The sequence below is a fragment of the Prionailurus viverrinus genome, chromosome A1, assembly GCF_022837055.1.
Source record: "Prionailurus viverrinus isolate Anna chromosome A1, UM_Priviv_1.0, whole genome shotgun sequence".
In the NCBI taxonomy this organism is placed as follows: Eukaryota; Metazoa; Chordata; class Mammalia; order Carnivora; family Felidae; genus Prionailurus; species Prionailurus viverrinus.
Window position 1 is genome coordinate 106,196,516 of NC_062561.1, and position 13,812 is coordinate 106,210,327.

General features: G+C 34.5%; 1 protein-coding gene across 1 annotated transcript in view; it reads left to right on the top strand.

Annotated features, from left to right (window-relative positions):
• The window catches only part of SLC12A2 (solute carrier family 12 member 2), a 107,668-nt gene that overhangs the window by 49,554 nt on the left and 44,302 nt on the right, over window positions 1-13,812 (top strand). Inside the window, exons 7-11 of the mRNA XM_047849887.1 lie at window positions 1,713-1,821; window positions 4,351-4,478; window positions 4,575-4,659; window positions 7,593-7,744; window positions 12,919-13,026. Of these exons, the coding sequence (XP_047705843.1) occupies window positions 1,713-1,821; window positions 4,351-4,478; window positions 4,575-4,659; window positions 7,593-7,744; window positions 12,919-13,026 (582 nt within the window). The remainder of the gene's footprint in view (window positions 1-1,712; window positions 1,822-4,350; window positions 4,479-4,574; window positions 4,660-7,592; window positions 7,745-12,918; window positions 13,027-13,812) is intronic.

A 13,812-nucleotide genomic window follows, 5' to 3' on the forward strand; every position in this document is an offset into this window, starting at 1 on the left:
AAACTCTTGGCTTTGTAATTTATTTAAAAGTTCAACTTCGAAAATTAACACAGGGGCAATAAACTTCAAACTAGTGCCCATAGAGATCAGAAAAGTTAATCTTGTTCCTTGCAATTGAACTCTCAGAAATCCCAACTACCTAAGCCAGGGGCACTGTTACTGGGAAGAATTGGTGAAGTCACATGTTAACATGTAGGCAGGGCATCTGGAATTATTTCTGTACCTTTGAGAAAATATTCCTCAGCACAACTCTATTTTCCTGACTGATGCACATCCACACAGATGCTGCTGAGGATCTCTAAGTCCTTTTAGGTTTCTTCTTGTTTCCTTTTTTAAGTCATGTAAGATCACACATCTGTGCTATATATGAGCCATGATAATGTTTACCAGATCAAAAATTAGGAAAACTGTAAAGAATAAGGGTTATTTTCTTAAATCATTAGTATAAAATTAAATCATTTACTTACACATTTAACCAGTTGACTTTACTGAAAATAATAGAATTTCATACTACCTGGGACATGATTCTCATTCAAGCAGTTTTTCTTACCACAGATGACACAGGTTTTCTGGAGTATCTGCTCCACTTTATTGGGAGGTTAAGATTGGAGGAGGAAAGGTGAGGGTAGGGGGCAAAATAGTAAACAGAGTCAAATGTATAAAATTGCAGTTCTAAAATAAATGTCATAGGGATGTCTTGTACTGCATGGTGACTATAGTTAACTCTACTGCATATTTGAAAGTTGCTTTTTTAAGAGAATATATCTTAAAAGTTCTCATCACAGGAAAAGACAAATTTTTAACTCTGGTCAAGGATATTAACTAGACTTATTCTGGTCATTTCACAATTTATGTATATAAAGACTGAATCATTGCATGGTACCCAGGAAACTAAAACGTTGTTACACGTCAGTTACACCTCACAAAAACAAAACAAAAAGAGTGCAGGAGGAGGGGTTGCTCTCATAGATTGTTCCCCCAGACCCATTGCTACTTAGATCCTCCTCCTGGATATTGTCTTCTTTCTGTACTTTTTCTTCGTCTTTTCCTACAGGTGTCACACATTCAGCATTGTCTTTGAACTTGGTGTAAAACTTGTGTTTGTAACAGATGTGTTCCCCACGTCAACATTGTACTTAAGGTGGAGGGGGCAATAAATAACCACAAAGGATGAAAAGCCTACAGATTGTGGAATTTATAGTGCTTTATGATTTACTGGAGGGCATGCACATCTTTAATTTCAGAAATACATGGGTTGGTTCTACGTTTGCTATCCATTTTCTTCCGAGCATATTGAACATTTTTGGATAGTTATTCAAAGATTTTTCATTTAATAAAAGTTTATTGAGGGGCGCCTGGGTGGCCCATTTGGTTAAGTGTCTGACTTCAGCTCAGGTCATGGTCTCACAGTTTGTGAGTTCGAGTCCCATGTTGGGCTCTGTGCTGACAGCCTGGAGCCTGCTTCGGATTCTGTGTCTCCTCTCCCTGCCCCTCTCCTGCACACACTCTCACACTGTCTCAAAAATAAACGTTTAAAAAAATTAAAAATAAAAATTATTTTTTGAGCACTTGCTTTGTGCTTAGTACTGTTTGAGGCTCTGGGAAAACAAGACAGAAATCCTTTCCCTCATGCAAGTTATATGGTAGTGAAAGTGAATCAGTGTATAGACATGAGAGATTTGATTTTGATTTTTAATATTTGAAATTTCTAGGCTCAGATTGTTCTTTTGGTGATTCTACTTCTTGCTATTGCTGATTTCGTCATAGGAACATTCATCCCATTGGACAGCAAGAAGCCCAAAGGTTTCTTTGGTTATAAATGTAAGTAAAAAAAAAAAAAAAAATTTTAAAGGTGCTTATTATAACATTCCGTTAGTAAACAAGATGAGTATATTTTAGGTTCTTTGTAATAGAATTGATTTTAGTATAGTTACTCCAATTTAGTATTGTCTCCTTTATGTATATTACAGAGTAAAATACCAGTTTTATTTAACCCTTTGGTTTTTCATTATTAGCAACAAAAGGTAATAGAATGTAGAAAAATCAGTGCTACTGAGGAAAGGTGCTTTTGTTCTTTATAATTTAGGGAGTTTGTAACTGAAGTGGTAACTTGTGTTTTCACATGGCTTTTTCATTCTTCACAACCCAAAGTGCCTAAACCTGTGAAAGAAACATTCATTTCTTGGTGTAATTGCAACTTGAGTTTTTCTACAGTCGTCTTTAGAATTTGTGAGACTTTTCCACGGTTTTCACCTCTGTAACCCTTTTCATTCTGCATCTGATTGATGAAATTGTCATTTGTTATTCCCCAAAGTGTCTCTCTGTACTGCCCCCTCCACCCCAACTCCCCACCTACTGGATCAACCCATCCATCCTGTCTCCACAGGGTAAAATGGAGCAGGAAACAATTGTTGCGTCAGCGTCATAGAGGCTCACCACTTAGGGTAATAAATAGACTTGTCTTCAGTTCATCAAAATTCCTGGTTTCGCAGCCCTAGAGGAAGAGACGTAGCTTCTTTCTGCAGAATTGCTGCTCACACAGATCTGTGAAAAGATATAGAATGTACATCAATGCATTTCTTCCTTCACGAAGTCTTACTGGGAACAAAAATCAGCTGACCCAAATTGTGCAACCTAGACCCCTAGTTGGTCTACACCCTGGTGTAAACTCACTGATAACATACAGACCTTAGAACATTTGTGAGTAGCACTGGTTTGGCTTATATCAGACACTGACTTAGTTGGCCTGGGTGGTTTTCTGATAGGAATTGTTCCAAGGATTTTACCTGAGCCAGTGATGCTTTTTCATTTTTCACAACCCATTATTTGTGCCTTCTGGTCCTGGGTTGATAGTGTGATAATATGTTTTTATGAGTGGTATTCATGCCTGATTCTAAGCTGGGCTTTAAATTCTTTATCTTGGGGCGCCCGGGTGGCGCAGTCGGTGAAGCGTCCGACTTCAGCCAGGTCACGATCTCGCGGTCCGTGAGTTCGAGCCCCGCGTCAGGCTCTGGGCTGATGGCTCGGAGCCTGGAGCCTGTTTCCGATGCTGTGTCTCCCTCTCTCTCTGCCCCTCCCCCGTTCATGCTCTGTTTCTCTCTGTCCCAAAAATAAAGAAAAAAAAAAATTTTTTAATTCTTTATCTTCTCCATTGGGAGGACAGGTGTCTACTACGCATGCCAGAAGTGAAGTTCAGTAGCATTACTTAGGTAGTTCCTTTTCTTTATTTTATGCTCTCATAAATTGTGACATTTATTTTAATTACAAGTGATTTTTTACTTAAGTGTTTTTTTAGGATAAAAAAAATTTTTTGAGCATTTCTTTTTGCAACTTTATTTCTAAAAGAAGTGTTAAAAATTAGAGTGGATGATTACTTCTAAAAATATTCCTAGTAATTATATATTTTCTCTTTGTGACTTAGGTTGACTTCAGAATAGCTACAAATAACTGCCACGTTTTTCATTTCCTTGTGTTTCAGATCCTTGGCAACTTTACAAAAGTATTGCATAGCTATCTAGTATAGTAATAAATATTGTATAAGTAGCATATCTAGATTTATCTCAGTCTGAAGTACATAAATCTAAATAAATTTTGGAATGTGACTTTTTTTCTTGGTGACTGATACTGCTTTGCTGTCTTGCCATTCATCTTACTAAGGTAGCGAGCTACCAGATGGCTCTAGCAGAGGACCTGGCATATGGCACACCCTCAGATACTGGTGGATGGGTGGATGGTTAAATGACAGTTAGTGGGTTATTTCATTGTCAAGGCCCATCATAATAGATGAAAACAGTAGGACTAGTTAAAGCTTTAATTATTGTTACAATGGAAAGGGAGTTTACCTAGTTTGCTTTAGCTAAAATTCTGTGGAAGCCTGATGAATAATTCAGCATCGAAGCATAAACAGGTCAGCACTAGGAAGTAGAGAAAGCTATACAGATAGTATGTAGGTTAGATGTAAGAAAAAAAATGGTTCCATGTTAGTATGATGTTTTTCTACCTCCTTTCTTGTTTCCTTGACTGACTCCAGACATTAAGAAGTTTATCCATGCTTTGATTGACATCTGGACTAGTGATACCAATCAAGGTAGAGGTGCTTGAAACATAATTAGTAAGGTATATGGACTAGTAGGCATGACCGAAGTCAAATCATCATTTTGATTGTAAACTGTTCCCTCATATAAGAAAAGAGGAATGCCAGACTTCACCTAGGAGGTATTCAAGAATTTACCAGTGACTTGAACTGAAAAAAAGCGAGGGATCGTGCATATGTATCGCTCAGACTTGACCTAAATTATAACGGTGCAATCTGCTTTCCATTAATTGCCAAAGACATTTTGTTCTCCATAGCTGAAATATTTAATGAGAACTTTGGACCGGATTTTCGGGAGGAAGAGACTTTCTTTTCTGTATTTGCCATCTTTTTCCCTGCCGCAACTGGGATTCTTGCCGGAGCAAATATCTCAGGTGATCTTGCGGTAAGTATTACAAGGTACTGGATCACTTCTGTATAAAAAACCGTAGATGTATATTATTTTTAAAGGTGGACTTAAATTTTTTTTCTTGCCTTCTAGGATCCTCAGTCAGCCATACCCAAAGGAACACTCTTAGCCATTTTAATTACTACAGTGGTTTACATAGGAATTGCAGTATCCGTAGGTAAATAACCATATAGTTTTTTATGTGTTTCAGAAATTTCATGATGTACACACTTTAAGTATTTCCATGACATTTATATTTCTAACTTTTAAATTAAGAAGTATTTCAGTAAGAAGGTTTAGAGTTGCATATTTTAATTCAGAAAGAGTTTTAAATAAACTGGTAATGGTTTTATAGGCATTAGCTAAACTACCAGATGCTCTATTGTTTTTTCCTCTAAGATTTTTATTAAAGTAAATTAGAAAATTATGTAGTCTTATTTGCAAACTTAAATTTCACTGAGCTACAGTTTATAGAAAATGTAATACAATGGTGTAGAAGTAAGAATTTTACTTTGTGATCTTTATAAAATTTTTAATATTTTTGCTTATGGTCATTATTTTATATTTGCATGTTAATCTTACTACGTATGAAGATTGTTTCAAGACATTTAAACAACATTTGGCATTTTCTGTCCTAAAAAAATGATTCTGGTAAACAGGACATAGTACATCAAATGAAAAGTGTTACTGAAGTCTTACTAAATTGAATGAAAATGGTTTTAAATCTTTTATTACATTCATGAAATCATGGCATTTTAGAACTTGAAAGGACTTAAGTGGTCAACCAGTCTCTAAATCACTGTTTTGCACAAGACTGAAAGTTTAGAGATTTCCTTACCAAGGATAACTGACACTTGATTTCAAGAAGTGTTTTCTTGGCAAAGAGAGATTTTGTTTTGTTTTATAATGAATTCTTTAAAGAATGTTAGTAAAGTAGGTTCTTTAAAACATACTAATCCAGAAAAAAAGGTAAATATTGATTTGCCTGTAATTTACATGTAGTAACTATAGATAAATTGTATTGCGTTTACTACACTTTGGTGAAATTATATACTTTACCCAGAACACATATATTCTTGAATTGTAAGCCTTGTTTTAATGTCTAGACTCAAGTTTTCCAGTTAAATCTCTGAAGTATATTATAAGAATAAAGGCTTAGTTTAATACCAGTCTGAAGAATCAAACTCCAAAATCATAGACCACACAGTGTAACGTTTTCATAGTATTTCGGTAAGAAAATTTTTTTAAATGTGTATTTATTTTTGAGAGAACATGAGTAGGGGAGGGGCAGTGAGAGACGGAGGCAGGGAATCTGAAGCAGTCCCTGCGCTGTTAATGCAAAGCCTGATCTGGGGTTTGTTCCCACAAACCATGAGATCATGACATTCCCATGAGCCATGAGATGATGACATGAGCCGAAGTTGGGCACTCAACCGACTGAGCCACCTGCTCACTCCAAGAAAATTGTATTTTGTCCCATATTTGGTGATATGTTGTGAAGTAATGACAAAACTCTTTTTATAAACTCTCCTGTTAATTTGCCTAAATGTAATTTTGAAACTTCACTAAACAAGAATTGGAAATGCTAATAATGCTATCATGGTGGGCTAAATTCACATTTAGTAAAAGAGTTGGATTTCATTTATTTTTCCAAGTCTGTATATGCGCAAATCTCTGAAATTCATTTAGAAAAAACAAATCAATTATATATATAAGCTTAGCAAAATATTTTTGTGTTCCCCTAAAAGTTCTTGGCACAAGAAAATTTAGTTTTAATTTAAAGAAAGGTTTATATAACTGGTTATGTTTCAAACTGGAAAATAGTTACAGCAAATAAATGGTTTCTATTTGTATGTTACCCCCTAACGCTGTTGGCCATCATACTCCTTTCATTCTGTCCACATTAGCCCGTGGAGTGTCTGTTCTCCCTGACCAGCCTACATCAGTGGTTGTGTAACTAGTTCAAAGTAATGGAACCTTTTTTTCACCCAATCACTTCCATGTAGAACATGAGAATATGAAACACTTAAAAGCATACATGCTTTATAAAGGGTAGACAGGCTTCTTTTCTCCCCTCACCCAAATGGTTTCACAAGCACCTTTAAGGAAACATGGTTTTGCAAACACTATTCTGAGAGTTAGATGAAGAAATTGAGGACAAAAAGGACTTGATGTAGGCTGTCTAATCATTAAAATGTTCTTCCTTTCAAACTTAAGTTTCGGTTTGTTTTTCACTTTAGGCTACACTGTTTATTATTTTTACCTCATATGTGATGAGACAGGAGTGCTAAAGTGCTTCAAAAGTAAAAATATATGAAGTCTAAGGAATGGTAATTGCCAATAGTTACATATCATATGTTGTTCCAAATAATGAAATGCTTTTTTATCAATAAAGTTTTTTAAATGTCGTATTATAGAAGTTTTCAATTTTGCACAAGAGTAGAGAGCTTTTTCTAATGAACTATCACCCAGTTTCAATGAAATTACCAAGAATTAACAATCTGTGGTTAATCTTGTTTCACCTATACCCGTTCATTCTGCCCCACAGTTAATTTTAATCAATTCTCCAATAATCATGTATTTTCTTAATATCAGGGTAGACTTACTTGAGCCAGAGGTTTAAACAGAATTATAATTCATTGATACTCAAATTGCTTTCCTTCACAGAAGTTTGATATTACCTGAAATCTGATCTTTGGCATGTTTCAAATATAAAATACTTGGAGCAGGAAAACATTTCTTCCATTTGTAACTCTTTCAACACAACGTGTTTATATTTGCTTAAGGACATCTTACCAAATAGACCTAGAAATGGTTTTGCTTATCATTTTCCACAACCATATGTGCAGGGTTTTTAATCGTGTATTTGTAAAATACTAGTTTTTAATAATGTTTTGATTTATTAAAATATTGGGGATCATGATGCTTTTTAAATTCTATTACAGGTAAATCTTTGTAAACTATAAATGCTATGAAAGTAAATGGTGAAAATGTCAGTACTTTTAACAAGTATATATTCATTACCATAATTTGCTTTATGGATATATGTAATTTTGAAATGAATATAAATTTGAGCTATCTTACTTGTTATTATTTTACCTTGCACTTCAGGTTCTTGTGTTGTTCGAGATGCCACTGGGAATGTTAATGACACTATTGTAACAGAGCTAACAAACTGTACTTCTGCAGCCTGCAAATTAAACTTCGACTTTTCATCTTGTGAAACCAGCCCTTGTTCCTATGGCCTAATGAACAATTTCCAGGTGAGCATCATATTCATATTATACAGACATTTATGTAGAGGTTAGACTGCTATCAAATTTGGGCATTGAGATTCCAGCACTAACTTAGAAGGGAGGGCTATTGTTATTTTCTACCCAGATATCTGTTGGAAAAGTCTGTAGATAACTAATTGGGCAAATAGAAAAATTTTGAAAGGGTAAAATCTGAAGCTCTTCAAGAGCAAAAGGGCTCCCAAGGGTAACACTTCTATATTAGGGTACAATATATAGTACATATGTATGGTGTATAGTTTAAGAAAACAAGCATCCCACACATGGTGATATTTCTTGGGTCTATTTCTAGGTTCTGTATTGTGTTCTATTGATGTTTGCATCTATCCATCCACTAGTACCATACATTCTTGACTAGAGTAGTTACATAATAAGTCTTAAAGTCAAGTAGATTGATATCTACCACTTTATCCTTTTTTAAAATGGTTTTAGCTATCTTAGTTCTTTTTGCTTTTCTATAAAAATTCTAGAGTAATCTTATGTTTATCTGAAAAAAGTCTTGGTGGGATTTTGTTACAAACTGCTTTAAACTTGTATATCAATTTAGGGAGAATGACATATTCACTCTATTGAGTGTTAGAATCCATGAACACAGTCTATTACTCCATTTATTTAGGTCTTTGGTTTCCTCCATCAGCATTGTGTAGTTTTCAGAATACAAGTCCTATACGTGTTTTGTTAGATTTGCGCAAGTATTTCATGTTAGTTTGAGTTTTTTAAATCCATATTTGTTCAAATGAGTTTGTTTTTCTAATGAGAGGTGTCTACATAATTGCTTTATATATAAAATCCCTTTTAAAAAAACACTGATGAGTATCAGTAGAGTTATTTAGTTAGATAAGGCCCGTATAGTCCTAGTGTGCTAAACTACCATTGAACAACAGAATTAAATTTTTGTTGTTGTTGTTTACTTACTTATTTTTGAGACAGAGAGATCAGGGGAAGGGCAGAGAGAATCCCAAGAAGGTTCTGCATTGTGAGTGAGGAGCCTGACATGGGGCTTGACCTCATGAACTCTTAGATCGTGACCTGAGACAAAATCAAGAGTCAGATGCTTAACTGACTGAGCCACCCAGGCACCCCCAGAATTAAGTTCTTAATGGATGTTTGAAAGTTTGTGACCTTTTAAAACATATGAACTGTGTAAAAGATAACACTACTTGTCCAGAACTTGGAGGATATCATTTCTTCTTCCTTTTATTATTATCTCTACAAAGTTCTAAAGGTAAAATGAAATTTTTGTAAAATATATGGGTTTTTACAAACAGAAGATTATACTGAATCAAAGGAAAAACTAAAAATTTTGTTTCCTGGTGTTTTTACAGTTTAGTGTAATTATAATAAACAATAATTGATGATTGTATTTTAGGACAGTATAAATTTCATGTAGAATAATGAAATTTTGTAATAAAATGTTGTAACATTTTAAAGGCGTTATTTTTATTTTTTGTGGTTTCAAGCAATTGTCTACATTTTCAGTGTTTAGAAATATTGAACCCAATTATATAATAGAAGTTTGTTTTTTTCTAGTCACAAGACTAGGCATAGTCGTAGGCATGAAAGAAAGTATTCATATCCAGCTAATGATCCAGGCCAGTTCTGACATTGATATTGTGTATGAAAGGCACAAATGTTGATCTCTGCCCAGTGACTGAAAATGCCAATCAGATTTCTGTGTTGTTGTCTTTATCAAGTCTAGTATGGACTCAGTAAAGCAAAGAGCAGCTTGGTTTATGTAAAGCTGCTTTGCTTATACAACTAAATAAATCTTCAAAAATTTTAAAAATGCTTTGTAAAGTGAAACAAAAAAATCCTGTAAAAGCGTAAACTCATCATTTAGAGAATGAAGAATGGTACACAGAACATAAGTAACAAGCATGTAAGTTGGAGTTTGATGATGCAATCCACCCAAAACCACACTTGATAATGCCATTGTGCATGTCTTTGTCTTTTCATACTTCAGGAAGAAAAATGACTTGGATCATTTTGTCTTAAATTTTGATTTTTACATATATAGTCGTAGGTTTCTTAATGTGTTTCTACATTTTAATGTCTTCTGAAACCAGTGACTCACCATTGCTTAGTAAATAAAGTGTGAGCCTTTTTACTGTCAGTCAAAACCCTTCATAACCAGTCTTATGTCCCACTGCCTTCTATCCACACTGAACCCATGTGGTTGCATATTTTTGCATATATACATGCACACATGCTTCTCCTAGTCTTTTTTTTTTTTTTTTTTGGGCACTTCATTCTGCTTGGAATGCACCTACTTTTTTTTCTTTTTATATGTGCAAATATGCCTTTAATCAAGGAAACCCAGTTCCATGAAGATTTTCTTGAACCTCAAATCATCAACACATACACATATATTTCCCCCATAGAAAAATCTTGACTTTTTTTTTTTCTCTTACTAGAGATAAGACCTTTATTTTTGTCACCTTTTTTCCATCATGTATTGTGGACAACACTGATGTTACCATTATTTACATTCATTATCATTATCCTTGCTATTCATATTTTATCATAAAATGGTGGGAAATGCAGAGGTTATTGGGTAAATATGTAATTAGAAAATAGGAAACTCAGCAAATTTTAGAAGGGTAGCATTTCTAGATGCTAAGTGTGGAGCATTATTTACCTCTCTTCAGAAGTGATAGAAGAAGAGGAAACGTGATTTTTCCCTCAAAATTGACAGATGAAAGGTTATAGTTATATGTAATCCTTGTGTCTGTTTTGCCTTAATCCAGCAAAGTATCATTTTCTCTGTACTTTGCTTTTTTTCTTCCTTTATCTCCTGTTTTTGCACTTAACTTTGGGGTCATGATGGACAGGCACACAGTTTTGGATTTGAAAAGTATATATAGCAGAAATCAAGTCTGTTTATTTTTATCCTGGTCCATCTTATCTGTCCTTTATAATCTCCTTCCCCAAAGACAGGAGTTGCACTGCTAATCTAGTATTAACGACCGTGAAACATAGTGATTGTGAAAAACATGTGGCATATATCTAACTACCAAAATTTGACTAAAGGGCCGAATAGAAAATCATTTAAGATTTTTTTTCTCTCTGAAATGCTTACAGCGGTCAATGCTAATATTTTTTTAACCACTTTAATGTATTCTTCATTTTTAATACTAAGTCTTTTGAAAGATACAGGGAGAGCTACTTAGGTGAAACAAGGTGGAATTATCAACACATGAAACCAGATGTATGCATTATGGCCCGGGATCATGCCTATACCTAACTTTACATCTGGTTTAAAGTATAAAATTACAGTCAAGAGCAAAATAGTCACAAATACCTTAAAACCATATTTCCTTGTCTCCTTCTTAGTTGGCACGGTCTTGGTCACTATCAATGAAAAGTAAATCTCTACTAGGGAAGTAATGAATCTAGGTAATGATCATCATTCACTACTGGTGGAACTTATAATGGATGGGTCAAGTTGACAGTACCTGAGTCCTCCAGACAATTTTCCACCTCGGTCTTGTCTTTTCACAGTTTTCAAAGATGTGGGAGGAGCATTGCAATGAATACCTCTATACCTACCCCTTCACTTAAATTTAGTAGGTGTTTATGTTTTGCCCCAGGCCTTTACCTTTGTATATATGTATAGTCTCTTTCTTCTCAAATATGTGAAAACAAATTATACACACCATAAAATGCCCATCAGTTTGAGCTCTTTGAAATATTCTATATGGGCACAGTATAGTTAGCCCACTTCAGGAATTCGTTGTTGTTGAAATACTGTTACTTAAATATATCATCCATCTTCATTTTCCCCACTTGCTCCAGTAATGTCCCTTATAGCTATTTTTCTTAGATCCAAAATCCAATCTAGGTTACGTATGGCATTGAGTTATCATGTTCTTTTAAAATCCTTTAATCCAGGAGTTTCCAGCCTGCCTGTTTTAATCTTCCAGGGTGTTGCTATTTTAAAGAGTCCAGGCATGTTACTTTGTTTTTCGCCCTTCAGTTTGGATTTATCTGGTTGTCTTCTCATGATCTAAGTGATCAATCCATTTTTTTTTTTAAAACTTCATTAGGGAAAGTTTTGAACATGTACAAAGATAGAGAAAGCAGTGTAATGTACTTTATGAGATTTTATTAATCACCAGTGCTTGGCTGACTTTGTTTTATTTATAACTTCCTACTTCCCACGTTATTTAAAGACACATCATAGACTTATGTCCTTTCAGGTAGAAATATCTCCACATTAGGTTCCGAAAGTTGAGGTCTCTTTTTAAAAAAGAGAAAACATAACTACAATGCCAATCTCACAGAAAGGGAGGGAGCAAGGAAAGAAAAGAGAGAAAAAGCAACCTTCTTGAGAAAGAAAAGAAAAGAAAGAAAAAACAACCTTCTTGATGGAAGTGCACCATCTTGAAATACTCTTGCCACAGAACTTGTACTTCATCCTGATGCACTGTCTAGATCTGTCAGTTCACTAGAAATACAGAGGTGAGAGCATCGAGTTACATACCACAAGTTGGAGATGCAGTCAGTGAAATCCAGAAGTGTGAGGCTTCTCTGAGACAATGACTTAATAGTAAAATGTAAAGGAAAGCAGTGAACCTGCTGATTGAAAAAGACTTTAAGAGACGTATCAACCAAATTTAATGTGTGGTCTTTTTGTGGATTTTGGTTTAAACTATTTAAAAAGGCAAGAAAAGATGGACAACTTGGAGAACTTGAATGGTGATAGGCTGTTTGGTGATGTTAAGGAACTACTTTTTAAATTCTGACAGTGGCTTTGTAGTTAGAGTTTTTAAAAGTTCTTACCCATTAGAGGTACATGGTGAAATATTTATATATTTATTTATTAAGTGATGTCTGGGGTTTGATTCACAATTTTGTGAGATTGGTCCTCAGCTGATCATTGTTGAAAGCAGGTGATAAATACTTGGTGGTTCATTACGCTTTTCTGTCTGCTGTGTGTCTGAAATTTTACCAAATAAAAAGATTCAAGGTGAACGCTACTGGTAAATATGTTTTAGAAATTTGTAATGCACATAACCATTATTACTGCTTGTTATTATCATATCCTCCCGCCCTGTTAGTCTCCTTCATTAGCATAATAATGATATATAGTATTTTGTTCTTTCTTGACTTGTTTGTAACACTTAATTTTCCCCTTTTTTAAGGTAATGAGCATGGTGTCAGGATTCGCACCATTAATTTCTGCAGGTATCTTCTCAGCCACTCTTTCTTCTGCATTAGCATCCCTTGTGAGTGCTCCCAAAATATTTCAGGTGGGTATTTTCATAGTACAAGCTTTATTGAAAGGGAAGTTATGGTAATATATTTCACTTTGGGATTCTTAACTTTTTCAAATCATTTGTTTGCCTTTATATGTGTATGATATATACACACACATCTCAAGACAGGTATCTTTAATTTTGTGAATGTTTCTCATTACATAAACATTAGTGCATTTACCTACCGTGAAGGTATAGTCAAGTTGTCTTTCTGTAAATGGTGATGGAGTTTTGTTTTTTCAACATACTCTCATTGCACAAATTTTTTATAATGTCTTACTAAGAATAAGGAATGCAATCCAAGTATAAGTTGAAAGAATTAAAGGACCTTGTGCCCCCTTGCATGATGACAGCCTTTATGTTTTGATTTATGAACATTTGAATGCCTACTATATGCCACACATTGTGTTAGCTACTCAGGATGACGAATGAGGCACATCATCTCCCTTTAATGAGCATTAAGCAAACAGCTGACACTGAATAGGATGTTGTTCTGCAGCCTTGTTCCTGATATTATAGTTGTAGCCAATGAGTAGGGTCAATGTAGAATATATCTCTTAAAATAGTTTTTAATAGAGTTTTAAGAAAAGTGGTTAAGTTTTATAATAAGGATTTTTATTTGCTTTAAGTCTAGGATTTAGACTTTTTTTGTGTGATGTAGGTCACACCTATGTCATACTCCTCAAATTTTCAGATTTATTTGTGTGCCTACTTCTCTGCCATTTATCTTCATAAAAGAGTTTCAGCGTGGGGACGCGGGTAAGGTAGATAAAAACTTCA